The 18,576-nt window shown below is 37.7% G+C and overlaps 1 protein-coding gene across 1 annotated transcript in view; it reads left to right on the top strand.

Moving 5' to 3' along the window:
- Csrnp3 (cysteine and serine rich nuclear protein 3) overlaps window positions 1–18,576 on the top strand; it is a 103,006-nt gene that overhangs the window by 75,439 nt on the left and 8,991 nt on the right. Inside the window, exon 3 of the mRNA XM_004646390.2 lies at window positions 2,427–2,686. Coding sequence (XP_004646447.1) covers window positions 2,427–2,686 — 260 coding nt within the window. The remainder of the gene's footprint in view (window positions 1–2,426; window positions 2,687–18,576) is intronic.

The following is an 18,576-nucleotide window of genomic DNA, read 5'->3' as shown; positions in this document are numbered from 1 at the left end:
GTGCTAACTTGCACCGCCTTGTGGCCAAGAATTTCTGCTCCATTAATTGCTTCTTTCCACCTCTTCCTATTTGAGTTAGTGTATTGATTTTCTGAAAGTACCAATGTTTAACTTTTTTTCTTCTCCTTTTTAATTTAATTTCTTTCTGCCAGTTCATCATGCTTACATCTTGTAATCTAAACAACTAATTCAAGTATAACACTATGTAATACAACAGTCATTGTTGAATTGCTGTTGTTTTTTAGTGCTGTTATTTCTGTATTGCTTCTATAGATTTTTTACTCTTTTTTCTCTTTAAAAAAATAATAAAAGTCACCACAAACTAGCTTAGAAGGCCTCAAATCTCTTTTCTCACAATCCTGGAGAGCAGAATCCCAGAATCAAGGAGTTGGCAGGACTATACTCTCTTGGAAACATGTGAAGAGGTTCTAGATTTTAGCTTCTAGGGTCCCCAAACTTCCTTGACTTGTAGATCCATAGTCAGAAAGTCCAGTTTTCTCTCTGTCTTTTAGTATCTTCTTCCCTCTCACCATGTCTATGTCCCAATTTTATCTCGAATCAGTCATATTGAATTAGTACTTACCCTAGTAAGTAAACCCTTTTGAGTTGTTTACATTTGTAACACTATTTCTTAATGAGATTATATCCTGAGATATCAGAGCTTAGAATTTCCATATGTTTAGACTGATAAAAGGGGTACAACTCAACCCACAGTAGCATGCTTCTATTTTTTTCTCTGATTATGTGTACCTTTCCTTTTATACAGTACCAGATTCAGAATTTTTAGATTTAAACTTAACTCTCCCAATAATTATCTATATGATATATAAAAAATACTACTCAAATTTCTAAGCCTGAGTTATTTCACTATACAATGAAAGATTTGGTTTGGGGGGTGTTGGATTTTTGTTTTGTTTTGTTTTTGTTTTTGTTTTGTATGTTTTAGGGAAAGGTCTACAGGGTGTTCAGGGTTTCACTACTAGATTGGACTCATAGTGATCTGCCTGTTTACAGCTTCCCAAGAGCTGGGATTACAGGCACATGCCACCATGCCCATCCCAACTGCCTTCTCAGTGAGCCCCAGGGGCAGGGCTGACTTGGCATACAATGAAAGATTTGAATCAGATAATGTTTACCATGTATCTCATCTCTAAAAGGTCATATGATTCTTTTTTTTCTCAACTATAATGTATACCTCAGCTCTCATTGATGCTTTGTGCATTTTGATATCACTGTATTTACGAATAAAGTTTCTGATTACCACATGAAGTCTGCAAAATAAGAGATATGTTAATTAGCTTGATTCAGGAATTCCACAATGAATGCATATACCAAACTTTATTGTCATACACAATAAAATACACGTAATTTTAATTAAAAACATGATAAAAAGAAAAAAGTCCTGACATATCTAATCATTTTCAGTCATCTCAGTCCTTGGATTAAAATCCTACTCTCTGTAATGCTAGTTAATGGAATACTATTTTTGTCAAGTTAAAGTTTTACTAAATTTAGGTTGTTAAAATATAAATAAATGGTGCAATGAAGTTTTTTTTTCTTTTTCTTTCTTTTTTATTGGAGGGGAGGATTTTTTCCAATAATTCGAGAAATATATTTGTATTAACATATAATATTTGTACCTATTTATGTTGTGCATTAAGACAATTCAATTCATGCACACAATGAGGAATGGCCAGATCATAGTAATTAGCATTTATAACTTCTTTCTCCTGGGACATTTCAGCTCCTCTTTTCTAGTTCTTTATAAAATATATAACAAATTGTTGTGAATTATAATCATACTGGTATCCTGTAGAACATTAGAAATTATGCATCTGATATTTTGGTTAATAGTCAATTTTGTTAATGCCAAGCATCCTCTTATTGAAATAAGGTATAAAAGTTAGGGCTATATATCTTTTCTAACTGTAGTATAATTCAACTCATATAATAATCTCAAACCAAAGCTCAAGGGATTAGGAGACATGACACATCCTTTTAAGGAAATAAGAACCATAGTATAGTTAGTTATATTATGTATTTTTTCCAACTGTAGTACAATTCAACTTGCATAAAAATCAAAAGCAAAGCTTAAAGGATTAGCAGAAATAAAAATTAAATTGCACTGCTGATTCATAAAAAAATTGACAATTTTCCTGAAAGTTCGGTGTGACTACCATTATGGAAGCACTTAAAAATCTACTATGACGTGACTAGAAAAATATAATGTAGGAAGGGACGCTTAACAGACTTTTTGCCACATTGAGGATGTAACATTGTAAAGTCCACAAGGGCCAAAATGTGCTGCCCACAGATAGCCTCAAGATCAATCTTCAGCATTTCTTGAGCAGAGCTAGCATTTTCTCGTCCTCGCCTGAGAACTGCTGCTGTTTGAGTGTTTGATGAATTGGTTCCTTCTCTTTCAGCATCCTCCATTCTCAAGAGGGAGAAGCGGCTGAGGACCAAGAATGTGCATTTCAGCTGTGTCACCGTGTACTACTTCACCAGGAGGCAGGGCTTCACGAGTGTGCCCAGCCAGGGGGGCAGCACCCTGGGCATGTCCAGCCGCCACAACAGCGTGCGCCAGTACACCTTGGGCGAGTTCGCCAGGGAGCAGGAGCGGCTGCACCGGGAGATGCTGAGAGAACACCTCAGGGAAGAGAAGCTGAACTCTTTAAAACTCAAGGTAAAAAAACATAAACTCGCTTTTTGCTAAACCCTGTATCCTTGCAGCAATTGGAATCAACAATTTTTATCTGTATACTCACAAATCAAACTGTGTATTTTATATGATGCACTACCTGCTGAACCTTAAAAAAAACGTATCTTCCATGAATACATACCAGCCATCATTTATTTATCTGTTCTATAAATTTTTACTATTGAATGTTGCTTTTACATTGTGTTTGAACTAGAGCAAGCATGCCCCCCAAAATAAATGTGCCCCCCACAGAAGCCTACAGAGGTGGCTGATAGAAAGAAAATATTAATCAGGTTGTCAAGGTAAAATCAGAACACTGTTCAATGCTGCAAAGGACAGTTCTGTGGTGTTATGAAGGTGGCTGATAGGCAAGTGATTGTGGGAGGTCAAGGGATACTTCCTTTAGGAAGTGAAATAAATATCAAAAGAGGCAACTGGGCAAAGAACATTGGCAAGAATGTTCCAGGCACCAGGCGCAGCCACAGCAGCCGTATGCCGAAAGGAGTAGTGAGCACCAGTGTGTGTTTGGTTGGAAGAGAAGCAAGAAGAATAAAGTGACAAGTGGGAGGCAGGGAGGTGAACCACATTAATATTTTTGTTTGTTTGTTTCTTTATACATCATGAGACACCATCACAAATTTTAAGTTTGGCATGGTGACATCCTTTCATCTATTTCAAGCCCTGTGTGTAAATGGCAGAGGCAGGGGGAGCCTTGTGGTAGAGGACACAGGCAGTCAGATGTGGGCTGAGGGTTTTATACAACAGCACAGAGGTGAAGAGAGAAACACAGAGAGAGCAAGCAGTTTCTTAAGCAAAATCAAGAGTGCTGGGTAATGGGTTGGATTTGGAAGGAAGAGAGACGGATAGCCGGGTATGACCCCCAAGTTACGTGTCTGAGGTAATACTGAACTGTCGTAGGTAATAGCATTGTTTGCTGTCACAGGACATGGCAAGGGACACAGGAAGGATTGTTAACTGGGGGGTCAAAGGTAGACACCCGGGTCTTTTCTTCAGAATTCTGATTTGGAGGGGATTTTAAATTTTTTATTAAGAGATGTCAGAAAGGTTACATAGTTGGACATGACTCTTGTTATGTCACTTTAGAGAGTCAGTGAAGAGAAATACAATGCAGAAAATGTCCTTCTCTGATGGGGCCTACTCTTTTTTATTTTTATGGGTCTGTCACCATACCAGTACACAAGAAATATTCTCCCCTAACTCCTATGACAAAGAAAATATATTTTAGGTAATCCCGGTAACTCACCCTAAAGTATCGCTCAATAATTACTGGAATACCTTAAGAGCACCTGTGCCACAGCAATTAACCACTAGGAAGAATGTATGCAATGTGTTAATTATTGAAACTGTCCTACCAATTTAGTTTGAAACTGTCTCATTGCTATTTGTTTCTCAATAAAATTATGGGAAAAAAAACACACCTGTGCCGCCCCAGCCTTTCCTGCATGAAATCAGTCTGGAGAGGCAAGATGTGCTCTGCAACCACTTACTTTCATGTACTTTTGTAATTCATGTGTGTGCTTTGTTCCGTTTCATGAAAAGGCAGTCACATAAATTAAACTGGACAATCTGCCCTAGAGCAAGCCTCCTATTTCCTTCACCAGTATTTCGACAAGTTCTATAGAAAGTTTATCGTTTTTCCAGTAGCAATTCACTATTGTAATTGTTTTGTAATTGCTTTTATGTAGTTTAAATTAATGATTACAAAATATCCTTCTGAAATTTATCCTCTGCCTTTATAACCCACTGGGAACCAACTATTGCGTTTACTCGCAGACTGAAATCATTCTCCAAATCCAAATATGACTAGAATAGCAGTGCCTACTAGTCATTGCTGTGTTCTTGCCAGGCATTTTATAAACAATATTTAATCCTCATGCACACCCACCAAGATAGGTAAATTGTCAGAATATGCTTGCAACTGAGGAAGAAGAGCACAAAGATGTTCTAGCACCTAGGACTGTAAAGCTGTCTGAGAACCAGAAGATTTACAGTGTTGAATTTTGAGACCAATTGTTTATGTGCTGAGTGTTAGGGGAAGTCACAGATGACAGCAGCATTTCTCCACAAGTGGCAAGGATATAGCCTACTGCTATAATTTTTATTCAGTGATTTTGCTTTGTTTTTTCTGTTGGATACTGGGAATTGAACACAGGGCCTTACCACTGAGTTACGGCCTTACCCCCTTTTTAATATTTAAAATTTTGAGACCAGGTCTTAATTGGCAAGTTGCTTAGGATAGGTTAAAACTTACAGTCCTCCTGCCTCAGCCTCCCAGAGCACTGGGATTACAGGTGTGTGCTACCACCTCTGATTTCCTTCTGGTGCATACTTGCATGTCTGTCTGCCTGTCTGCCTGTCTGTCTGTCTGTCTCTGTCTCTGTCTCTGTCTCTGTGTCTGTCTGTCTGTCTGTCTGTCTCTGTCTCTGTCTCTCTCTCTCTCTCTCACACACACACACACACATAAACACACACACACACACACACACACACACACACAAGCTGAACAAGAAAAAGAAGAAAGAAAAAGAACACTCATGTTGATTCATTTTTAAAACTACTGTTGTAAGTGGTAGAGGCAGTGAGCAAAGTAGATTTCATATCTTGGTTTGTTATTAGCCAGTGAAAATATAGTTTTCAATTCAATAACAATTCAACAGTTATCATTGCTGCTTCTCAATGACAGTGGGTACACTGAGGGACAGTGGGATTTTTGAAGTGATCTAAGGTTAGCCTCACTGTACTTACAGTATCCATTAGCACATGTTACATAAAGCAAAAAGACTCCAAGAGGAATTAGTGGAGAAACTTGTATATTTTAATTGTGATTTTTGTAGTATGTTCACATCCATGGTTTTTAAAAATAGCATTGATTATATTAATCTAATATTTAATTATTCAAATGCAAAATTAGTTAACAAAAAATGAACTATCCAAAACTTTCACTCTGATACATGAAACTGTACTTTTAATATCACATTTCTTTTGAAATATAAATCCCTAGGGGATAGTCAGCAAAATGAATGTGGCAGCATTATTCCATTATTTTGGGTGGAGCATCAGCAGGGTAGAAGAGGGATTCAGAGAGGAAAGGAAGGATTGCTAAAGACATCTTTCTTCACTTGGATCTTTGCCAGAAATGGTCACCTGGGAGAAGCAACAAACTGCCTGTTGGATAAGGACAGAGGCAAGGCAATACCTAGCACAGCGAGCATTTCCAAGCCTTCTTTAGGGAGACCAGGTGAAATTCCACAGGAAGCTCACCATACTTGGGTCGTTTTCCTTCTACGTATTGCACTACAGTCTCAAAAAGTGAAGAGCGATTACCCGCTCGGTGGCCTCCGTAATTCCCAAGGCCTCTCTGCCGAGTTCCCGATAGGAGACTGTTTACGCTCTGGCTCCTCCCCCAAGTGGGAAAGAAATACAATTAAAAAGAAAGACACATGCCCACTTCTAGATGTTGCCTTATGTATTTTTATAATAAGCATTTTGAAGCAAATTAAGAACAGAAAATTAGAGTTTGATTTTAAAATCATTTCTTTGTAATAACTCATCTTCTAAGTTATGTTACCTAAAGACTGAGAAATAATATACACACAATTAGATTTGTAGAACAAATCAAATTCTGTTGGGGGAATTCAAGTGTGTCTCCATAATCATTGGTGTTGATATTTTAAACATTTTCCATAAACTACTAATGGAGAAAACTGATTAAATAAAACGCATGTCCCTAGAAGAAATAACTAGCTTTAGATTTCCTAATTACAGAGCACAGTCTTTTTTCTGTCAAGCCCATTCAGACATGTCATACACTTCACAGTAATCAGAGGAGTCATCTTAATACCATACTCTTTTCCAAATTAAGCACTTAGATTTTGTCATCTGCACCGCAGTGTTGAACAGTCACATTAGACCTAGTCCCAAACCCCGTGTATCTGTAAAATGCCTTAAGCAGCCATGTGTGGGTTCTGCTCCATCGAGCTGTGGTTGTCCAGTCGCCATGGACTCTGGCCTGCTGGATTCCACGCCCTCCCTAGCACGTTCAATGTGGCTTCCACAGCCTCCCCTTCCCTCTCTCTGTGTTCTCACGAGCGTGCTCCTTCCCACTTTTTGCTCTCATATTAGGATCTGTCCCGACTCTGTCACTATTTCCAATTGCATTCTGCAGTTAATTCGCTTCTCTGAATTTCTCAATCATATGTTCCTTGAGGAACTCTTGAGTTTCACTTTTCTTTATAAAGAAAAAGACAGTGGTCAAACTTCAACTCATCGTTTAATAACTAACATTTTTCAAAATCCCTATGCAAATCTTCTTCACCTCAAATCTCAGATTCATGACTGTTTCATGCATTTAGTGACCTTCCTCTGTGATGGTATTTTCCACTTCCTATTTAACCTTACCTCTGTATTTCTTCAAAAGTCTTGTAATTAATACTCTAAGCAAATACATTAAATTCACAGAGAGCTCTAATGGAAGTGAGGCTTGTGAGAAATGGTTGAACTGTATCTTAAAATCAGCTTTAAGAATTTTGAACACTTTAAAAATTATTTCCCCATTTTACGAGCCTCTTCTGGATGTGTCTTAGACTGTTGGTCATACTTTGGACTCCATTTCTTCCAAATGAATTTCTCTATTGAAAGAAAAAAGAAAAGAAGGGAGGAAGGAAGGAAGGAAGGAAGGAAGGAAGGAAGGAAGGAAGGAAGGAAGGAAAAGAGAAAGGAAGAAAGAAAAAGAAAGAAAGAAAGAAAGAGAGAGAGAGAGAGAGAGAGAGAGAGAGAGAGAGAGAGAGAGAGAAAGGAAAAGGGAAAGGGAAGATTATCTAGAGCACACTCAGTGTCCCACATTGCAGAATGCTTCTCTCACTGCAAGTCTGTTTCAACATCAAATAGAAAGCCTGCTTACGCCAAATACTTGCCCTGGCAAATGTAACAATGTTGACAATTTCAGAAAAAAAATACAGCAAACCAAAGGGGTGGAAACTGAGAGAATAGGCATTAGCTCTGGGTATATGTAAAACATTTATGAATAAGTTCTTTCGAAGTATTGCTGGGATCTTGGTTGAAATGAAGCAATTAAGCATATGTAGCTAAATCTTTAAATTACTACTATGAACAAAGCATTGATCTTTTATTTCTGGGAAATCAATTACATCAGTGTTAATGATTTAATGTGAGGTACATTGACAGTGAGTTATGCACATCTCTTCCCAATGGTAGCTTAAAACTGGCTGTGAAGGGAATATTTAAACCTTGGAAGTTGGCAAACACAACAAATATAACTTTTAATGAGAGTGTCAGTTGTTAAATGTTTACCACTATTGTAGTGGATTCATTCTAGTATGTTAGCTATAGGGCCAGAGTGATAGCTCAGCAATGTAAGTGCCTGCCTGGCAAGCATAAGGACCAGGGTTTGATCTCTAGTACCACTTGCCATGCGGGCCCTGCCCCGGGCACACCAAGCAGGCGATTGAGACGGGGCGTGGTGGTGGCACACGCCTGTAATCCTAGCTCTGGGAGGCTAAAAACAGGAGGATCACTAGGAGTCTGACCTGAGGATCAGGACCCTGTACTACATACATAAAAATAAATTACATATGTATTTATATATTGGTCCTTAATACAAAACTGGCACTTATAATTCACTACTAGTTACCACTGAAAAAAAGTAATGTTGATCTAAACCAGGAAAGAAAAGATAAAGGAATTTAACAGAAGTGGATATGACTTATATGATGGTATTATCTTTTCTTGTGACTTTTCAAGACTTTGTGACTTTAGCTTGTTGTCAGAAAAATGTACTTTTTGAGACAGGGTCTCACTGTACTGGCCAGGCTGACTTCCAATTCTTAAGCTCAAGCTAGAACTAAAGATGCATCCACCATGGATAGCTTGAGTTATCAAAATCCTTAAAAGCTAACAAAATAAACATCCAAGCTTCTTCAAGAGCATGATTAAATTGGTTCCAATTTCCCACCTGCAATTAACGGTTAATGGGCTGAAGAACTATACTATAAAATTTGATTGAATATCAAAGTAATAGGAATTTTTTTTTTTTTTTAGTGTTTAGAGCCTTAGCAATGAGGTCTTCTGTCCAACTCATCTCATACAACCTGCAAATCCTTTTGTTAAATACATATTCATTACTTCCAGCCTGTAGTCGCACATCTCTTGTGATCCAGAACACTTTGTTTTTTTGGAGTAGGATATTTTATCTATGCAGCTTTGTTCAAAAGCTCTTCTTTCCATGGAGTCAACTTCGGCCATCTTATTCCACCTTTTTGGCTAATCCTGCCCTCTAGGCACACAGATCATCCTTCTCCATTCTCTGAATTCCCAATGCTAGAAAGCAGTATGGATAGACATAGAAATATTTGAAGATACTTTCAGGCTCTATGTGTTTCTGTTCTTTGGAATTGTTATGGTTTGTGGTTAGTTGTCCCCTTCAGAGCCTCATGCAGGGCTGGCCAAATAGCTCAGTGGATTAAAGTGCCTGCAAGCAGGTGCAGGAGCCAGGGATTTGATCTAGTAGTGAGACCCTAAACACCCTGTAGACCCTTTCCTAAAATACAGGGGGAAAAAAAAGCCTCATGCAGTCCCGGGGTGCGTTCTGGAATTTGTGACTGATTCTTGGTCGAATGCTGGGATTGGGGATATGAGTGCTATACCCTGCCCTAAGGTGGGTAATCTTCATTACACTGTTGGGAGGCGAGAGAGGCTTGCTAGCTGCCTCAGCTACTGCCCCTCCCTTTGTTCTCTTTGCTTTTTGTTCTCTGCCATGTGCCACTCTGCCTTGGAGCCAGCTGAGTATGGACTGAAACCTCCACTGACTGTGAACTTAATATACCTTTCCTTTCTTAATCTTAGGTATTGAGTAGTTTGTTCCAGCAACAAGAGAAGAATAACTAAGACGAGGTTAAATACCCCTAGTTGTTTGCTCTACTCCTCCTGGGGCATGGTTTTTGGCTACTTATTTACTCTCATTTCTCTCCTCTGGATACAATGCTATATACTAATGTGTACCTCACAGCGTGATATGTGATCGGGTACTCAACATGAGACCTATCTAGTGTGCAGGGATGTGCTATATTATCCTCTCCTGATAGTGAATGCCCTCTCCATGACTGTATAGAAAGGTTGCAGTAGTTTGGAGGATCTTGGTCAGTTTGCTTGCTCTTATTAAGCTGGGTATAAGTTAAAAATCAAACAAACAAAGAAATAAACCAAGAGCAATGGACAAACAAACCTCTCTTCTTTTATACCAGTCTGTATCTTTATATAAACCAAACATTAGAATATTGCTAGGGAGGGACCAGTGAGATAGCTCAGCAGACTAAAGCACCTGCTTAGGCAAGTGCAGGGACCAAGGTTTGATCCCTGGTACCACATGCTGTGCAGCACACCACCCTCCAAGGTGTGCTGAGCTGGCCACCAAGTCTAGGCATGGTGGTGTATGGCTATAATCCCAGCACTGGAGAGGCTGAAAGCAGGAGAATCACTATGAGTCTAAGCTGCATAGTGAGACCCTGTATCAACCAAATACATTTAAAAAAAAAAAAAAAAAAGAATATTGCTGGGATAACTGGTTTATTCAGTACTAAACATGGCTTGTAGAAGGACACCAACAAAGTTCTGTTATATTTAATTTCATGTTTAGTCATGATTGTTTACCCTGCCTATGTGGTCACCTGGGCTTTTAGGTCCACATCCAAGTTACAAATTTAAAGTTAATTTACAAAATAGCACCAAGTTCACGATGATGTCCTATCACAGTAAGGATCTTCAGGAGAAAAAGGGGAAGCTTTCCTGCCTCACCACACCATGACCTCCACAGAGATTCCTGGCCTGACCAGGCCACTGTCACTGCTGTGCTTCAAAGATGCTGTGTCTGTCACTCCTGACCTCACTGATGGTGCAAAAAATAAGCTAACCATTTCTAGTCTTAGACATATTCACTGTCCAGTTAACTCCAAAGCCATGTATCTAGCCATACTCTTTCAAGCTTTGCCTCGGAAGAGCCCAATAAATTTTGTCAGAGTTTAGGAATGAGCAATTCTGAGGATTCCATTCCTGTCTTACAGACAAGAATTGATTCTCAGGACTGGAGCACTTGTTTTCAAACTGTGCCCATGGGGTCTGGCGGAGTCAGGGTTGAGAACAGAAGACCCGGGACTCTGTGCACCTCTTCCCACTTTTATCTTTTGTAAGTTGAGGTTCTGCATGGAATTTATTTGAAAAATGGATATTTTCTCTCTTGTAAACCCTGGTAATAGTTTAGCATTCACTCCTTTATCTCATGTACTGAGACCATCTGTTTAAATAATTGTTCTTGAATATTGTTATCCTGAATTAGCTTTTTTCTTAAACAATTCATTCCTATTTTGATCATCGTTTAATTCCTTTCTCCATGACTCTTCACAGATGTTAGACTGAGCAATCACAACTGTGAGCTACTTCACTGCTCTAAAGCGGAATTGTCTGGGCCGGGGGATTCCTACATAAAACAGCCGAGCACTCTTTCACTCTCTCCCCACCTGGTCTTTGCTTTAACTCCTTCCTGATGTGTCTGTTCTCTCATTTCTGGCTTGAAGCCTTTTGTCCTTGAAAGAGACTACGGAATCAGAATACAAACTAAATAACTCTGCTTTATATCTTGAGCCAAGCCTTCCCCATTGCCTATTCTCTCTTCCTCTGTGCTACTTCTGTAACTTGCGCAGATATTTCGCACTTACTATACTGCTTCACATACATTGCATGGTCTCCCCAGCAAACTGGAAATTCTTTGAATGCAGAATTGTCACAACTTCATAAAACCTGATACCTAGCATAGAAGCTGATTAATCAACATGATTAATCATATAACAACATGATTAAGAAAAATCATGTATTGATTTGTTCAAAAAACATGTATTAACTAACTCATTTTAGACTGACAATACCAAGGAACGAGGAATGCAGTTAACAAGAAAGGCATAATCTCTGTTCTCCAAGTGTTAACACAGTGAGAGAAGAACTATACATGAAACCAATTAATACTAATTAATGCTAATTTAGGATACACTTAGGGAGTGGCTACATTGATCAAGTGTGTTCCAAGAAGTCAGGTGAGAAGGTCACCACAATTACCAGCTCAACCAGAGTTAGCCAGCTAGCTTCTCCTGATAGTATCTCCATTAGAAAGGCCTCTTGAACATGCCCATAAAATAGAAACACAACATGAAGTCCTAATTGATAGGGTGGTATTTCTGTTTTCTTTTCTGAGTTCTTTCTGTCCACATCTGAGTCACTTCCTCTGTCCTTCATCAGCTATAGCACACAGGGCTTCTGTCTCCTGGCCCCCAGCACTGAGAGCAGCGACTAGAGCGTGGGTGCAGCCTAAGGTGCTCTTCTTCCTCCTGATCCTTCTTTACAGTTTTTCTACTCTTACTCCAAGAATATTTACTCCAAACTCATCCTGCCAGACTGGCTCCAACCTTGGAGTAGAATAAACCCCAGTTCAATTCTTAGTTCTATTGCAAATTACTAATTCAGAGAGACTTTGCCAAATTACTCTTTGCAAGCACCAATTTTCCCAATGATTAAGAAAAGAAACACTTACCTGCTAAGTTTCTTGTGCAAATTAGATGAAATCTGTATTTATACGAAGTATGGAGCTCAGTGTCTGTTATTCAATTTAGAAGACTTTCTCGGCAGTAGCATCTTTATTACAATAGGCAGTGATCAGTGCTTGTGGAATAGAATTAGATTGACATTCTTATTTTCACTCTGATTTTAAATGTGTTAGTTTTAAGGACAGTATTTTATTACTTGACAGGCCATTTATTCTTTTTTTTTTTTTTTTTTTGGCGGAACTGGGGATTGAACTCAGATCCTTGCGTTTGCCAGTCAAGCGCTTATCCTACTGAGCCATCTCCCCGGCCCCTTGACAGGCCATTTAACTGCCAAAAGGAAGTAGGAGTTTTTACTTTGCTTTAATCTTTTAATGCATCTATATTTTCCTTCTCCATAATAATTTTGCATTGAAATTTATTTTTTATTTTAAAGAGAAAAAATAGAGCAAAATTTCAAAACAAGATACTATTAACAGTGATTAATACAATGCATATTGTTATCTTTGAATTAGTTGCTCAGAGTACAAGATAACAGCATTTAAATGTTCAAACAAAAAAAATAAATATTCAAACAATATTTGCACAAACCTTTCTTTTCAATGAGCTAACAGAAATTAGTAGTACAACTATTATGACTAGCATATATAATGCATATAAATATAGTATATAGACCATGATATGTATATATATATTGAGTATAGATATATAGGTATAGATTACTTTTCCCTTCCTTCTTTTCTGTCTTTTCATCCCTGTTTCTCTTTCCTTTAGAAATTTCTTCCCATTTTACAATATCTGTTGTACATTTTGGGTCTCATTTTCTTATTTACTCTTTCAGCTTCCCATATGAGAGAGACAATATGATATTTGCACATGTGGCTCTGGTTTATTTCACTTATTGGTATAGTCTTGAGTTGTACCCATTTACCTATAAAAGTCTCAAGTATATCCTTCTTTATGGATAAGTGATCCTCTATTGTATATAAAGACTGCACCCTTTTTATTCATTCCTCAGTTGATTGGCATTTATTTCTAGGATCTAGCTATTACAAATTGTATTGCTATAGGTGCACATGTATGACTGTATATACACATGTATGATTTTTATTCTTCTGGGAAGACACCCAGCTGAGTTGAATGAAACTTTCAATTCTAGTTTTTTTAGGAATCTCTATAGTGATTTCCACAGTGGTTCCACCAGTCTACGCTTCCCCAAAACAGTGGAGAAGTGTCCTTTTTTCCATACAACCCTTTCAGCATTTGTTACTGGTCGATTTATTTTTTTTTTTAATATATTTTAGTACAGAGTCTTACAAGGTCTCACTACATAGATCGGACTCATAGTGATCCTCCTGTTTTCAGCCGCCCAAGCGCTGGGATTACAGGCACATGCCACCACACCCAGTCTCAGTCACCATCTCAGCACACCTCAGGCGTGAGGCCAGCTCAGCGTGCCTAGGATCGAACCCCAGCCACTGTCCCTCCCTAGGCAGGCACTTGAGTCCACTGAGCTATCTGGCCAGCCCTGGTTGATTTTTTTTTTTTTTTTTTACAATAGTCATTCTCTCTGAGATGGAATTTCAGTGTTGTTTTAATTTTTGTGTCTTGAATGATGAATACTGTTGAACAATTTTATCATATATTTATTTGACGCTTGTATTTTTTCATCTGAGAACTGTGCATTCATATTAGATGCTCACTTTTGGATTATGTTTTTAAATTTGAGACATCTGATTTTTTTTTCTGAGTTTTTTTGTATGTTCTTAGCAATCCTTTGTCGGAGGAACATCTGGCAAACATTTTTCCCCACATTGTGGATTGTTACTTCACTCTGTTGGTGGTTTCTCTTGCGGCAAAAAAACTTTTAAATAAGATGAGATCCCAGTTGTTGTTTCTTTGTGATAGTTCCTATGTGATTGAGGTTTTAGGTATAAAGTTTTTGCCACACCAGTGTCTTCAAGAGTTTGACCTATACTATCTTCCAGCAGATTTAATGTTTCTGTTTTGAATTTAGTCTAATGCATGATGAGAGACATGGATCCACTTGTACTCTTTGGCATGTTAGGGCCAGGTTCTCCAGCACCATTTACTAAAGAGGCAATCTCTCTTCTGTGAATGTGTTTGGAACCATTGTCAACGATAAGGTAGCTAAGTATGTCTGAAGTTGTTTGTGCATCTTCTACTCTGATCCATTGATCTTCAGGTATTCTTGGTTTTGGTTTTTGTTTGTTTTTGTTCTTTGCCAGTACTACACTGCTTTTGTCACAGTAACTTTATAGAGTAATTTCAAGTCAGGTATTGTGATTTCCCCATGCCTTGCCTGTGTTGCCTAGAATTGTGCTTCTGGCTCCAAATGAATTTTAGGATTGTTTTCTCTAATTTTTGAAATGTAATATTGGAATTTTGATCAGAATTACATTCCAATTTTCAAAGTATGGTCATGTTCCCTTTATTGGTTCTTCTGACCTAAAGAATATCTTTCCATTTTCGGACATCCACTTCAATCTCTTTCTTTTCAGTACTGTAGTTTTCAATATAAAGGTCTTTTACATTATTTGTTAAATCAATGCCTAGGTATTTAATTTTTTTGGATGCTATTGTGAGAGATGTTATTTCTCTAATTTGTCTCTCTGTTTGTTATTCATGTAGAAAGACTATTGACTTTTTAATGTTAACTTTGTGCCCAGCTATACTACTGAATTTATCAAATCTAGAAGTTTTTAGTGGAAATTTTGGGGTTATCTATGTAGAGTATCATGTCATGTAAATAATGATAATTTAACTTATTCCTCATCTATTGTTATTTCTTTTATTTCTTCTTTTTGTCTAGGGGTTCTCCCTAAAGTTTTCAGGACTTTGTTGAGTAAAAATGGAAACAGTGGACATCCTTGTTTGTTCCTGAACTTAGTCCAAAGCATTCAATTATTGTCCATTTACATGATGTTGGCTGTGGGACTGAGATAAAGACCACCTATTCAAGCTTTTGTAGGGTTTTTATCATGAAGGGATTCTGGACTTAGTCAAAACATTTTCTGCATCTATGATCATGTGTTTTTTGTCCTAGTCTCTGCTAATATGGTGTATTACATTTATTGATTTATATATATTGGACCATCCCTGCATTCTTGAGATGAATCTCACTTAGCCATGGTATATAATCTTCTTGATGATTTGTTCCATTCTGTTTGTCAGTATCTTATGGAGGATTTTTGCGTTTATCTTCATTAGGGAGATTGGCCTGTAGTTCTCTTTCTTTGTTGGGCCCTTCTCTGGTTTTGATATCAGGGAAATGCTCTTTACCAGGAATGAATTTGGGAGTACTGCTTCCCTTTCAATTTCATTAAAGAGTCTAAGAAGTAGTGGTGTTAGAGCTTCTCTAAATTTTATGTAGAATTCAGCAGTGAATCTGTCAGGGCTTGACTTTTCTTTGTTGGTAAGTTTTTAATTCCTTCTTCAATTTCATTGATTGATTTGGGTTTATTTAGGAATTTTATATCTTCTTCATTCAACTCTGGCAATTCATATGTATCCAGGAATCTATCTGTTTCTTCTGCATTTTCCATCTTATTAAAATACAGTTTTTGGAGCCAGGTAGATAGCTCAGCAAGGTAAGTGTCTGTGTGGTAAGTACAAAAGTCCTGAGTTTGATTCCCAGAACAAAAAAAAAAAAAGAGAGAGAGAGAGAAAAGAAAAGAAAGAAAAGAAAAAAGAAAAGAAAAGAAAGAGGATTTCAAAGTAGATATAGAAGATCTTCTGGATTTCTGCAGCATCTGTTGTGATTTCACCCTGCTCATTTCTAGCTGCATAGATTTGAGTCTTTTCTTTCCTTTTTAAAATAAAGTTAGTAAGGATTTCTCAATTTTAATTAATCTTTCAAAGAGCCAACACTTTTATTCATTTGTTATGTATATTGCTTTTCTTAGTCCCCGATGCATCAATTTCTGCTCTAATCTTACTTTTCCCCCCATAGGCACTTGTGACTTAGCCTACTCTTCTTTTTCTAGAACTTTGAGGTTTACCATTAAGTTGTCTATTTGTACTTCCTTTGTTTTCCTAATATGGGTATTCACTGCTATAAATTTCCTTATTAGGACTGTCTTTATTGTGTCCCATAGGTTCTGGCATATTGCATTATCATTATCACTTAATTGTAGAAATTGTCTAATTTCTTCTTTAATTTCATCTGTGACTCACAGATTGTTCAGGAAGGTGTTATTTAATTTCCATGCGTGTATGAAGTTTTTGTGAGTTTTTTTGCCATTGATGCCCAATTTCATTGCCCTGTGGTCTGACAACATGCATGGGATAATTTCAGTTCCTTTGCTTCTTACTTAAGTATGTTCTCTAGGTTAATATGTGGTCTATTTTGGAGAATTTTCTGTGTACAGCTGGGAATAATGTATATTCTAATGTTGTAGGGTGAAACACTACATAGACATGTACAGAGTCCATTTGTTTGAAAGTTTTGTTCAGTTCTAATATTACATTTTCAATTTTTTGTCTGTCTTTTTATGATAGTAGGGTATTGAAATCGCCCAATACAGTTGTATTAGTGCTTATTTGCTCTGAATTCTGAGCTCAGCCAGCATCGTTCCAAAGCGGCTTCTGGCTCATCAGTCTCTGGCACAGGGTGACGGGGTCCTCGGTGTTCACCACCAGCTAGTGCAGTCCGCCACATCTGCTGCTCCCCTCCAGTGCTGCACCTCTCCATGGAGCCTCTGGGGTCACCAGCAGTTACCATGTGTCTGCAGGTTTAAATTGCTTCTTCGTGCATTCAGTCCTGCTTTAGGGAGAAGGAGCCACAGGCTACCTTTTTCTTTGCTAAAGTTTCTCTCTTCACTTTCTCTATGGACTTCAATTTGTGCTTCAGATGCTTCCAAGAGACCCACTTCCCTCCTTCTGTCTTCCTCACATTGCCATATCCTGGAGATGGGGCAGGATCTAACCCGGGGTAGTTTTGTGATTCTGAGTAAGCTGATATAGATAAAGTGCTTAGAATAGTGTCTGACACCATCTCGCAAACTGTGATTAATATTATTACAATGACATACTTCTTATTGCCTCTTCTTTGAACTTCACCTCCAGTTTCCTTTTCTTTCATGTAGTACATGTACAGGAATAAAAGCAGATTTTGAAAACTGTGAATATTTCATAGTCCCATTATATCACTTTTTTTTACAGTTTCTATGAAGTCTTCAGGAGGCGAGCATTGTTTTCAGAGAGAAGATACTACGTGTGATGTAGTTCCAAGTCCTAGACCAAAGATGTCTGTGCACCTCAAAGGAGAATGTGTACTCGAAAGTCCTGGTTAGGGTCCATTATTTTACAAGTGGAATATCTTTTCAGACACATTACATTTAATTGCATGTTAGAGTCCCAGCACTATATTAAGAATCAGAACAAATTTGCAATCTGTGTAATGTAGAGAAAGGTATATTGAAATGGGAGTCAGGGAATTGGATTCACTAAGTGTGTCTCCGAGAAGTCGCAATGAATCTGAGCCTCACTGATGGAAGAAGTAAAAGACCTGCTGTTAATGAACTGATGTCTAAAGATTCAGGGACTCACTTTTGAGATAGGAAAAAAGACGTTTGAAGGTAACATTCATTTCAAGAAAAAAAGAGATTGTAGAACATCACAAATGCTGTGAATGAAGATGAACATGGAATAAAAAGATGGCAAGAGTAGATGAGACAGACACTCATGGCAGATTTCTGGGATTTTATTTGTTTTTATTGGCTGCTGGCATTGTTTACCAAATCTTGGGAGTATAATGAATATGAGTTAGTGGACAAAAGTAAAGTATTCATTGACTTTTTTCCCATATTGTTTTCATCTAGGAAAATAAATACATTCGCAAATAATATGAGTAATATTCTTATCTGAAAATGCTTTTAAACTCAGTGGTTTGAGCCTGTGTTTTAAAGAAACAAATGGGCATAAACTGGAGAAGAAGAGTAGGCAAGCAAAGAGTGCATCTCCAAGACAGTATTCCAACCAGAAACTGGGAAAGGAATGCAACCTGACTGACCAAGCTCAACTAGAATATCCCTGGGCTTCTTTATTTTAATTTTTAATGAGAATAAAAACAGTAAAAAATAGAAACAATATAGAATTATACTAAATAAAGTAATAGGAATTCAACAATGGTTGTTATATTGTGTAATATTGTCTTCAAATTAGTTGTTTAGATTACCAGACATAAGCATGCAAAGTTGGCAAGAAGAAGAGGAGCAGAAGGAAGAAGGA

Source organism: Octodon degus, unplaced genomic scaffold, assembly GCF_000260255.1.
Source record: "Octodon degus isolate 3935 unplaced genomic scaffold, OctDeg1.0 scaffold00267, whole genome shotgun sequence".
Taxonomy (NCBI): Eukaryota; Metazoa; Chordata; class Mammalia; order Rodentia; family Octodontidae; genus Octodon; species Octodon degus.
Note: the sequence above shows the minus strand (reverse complement) of the source record. Positions and strands in the feature narration are given on the sequence as shown.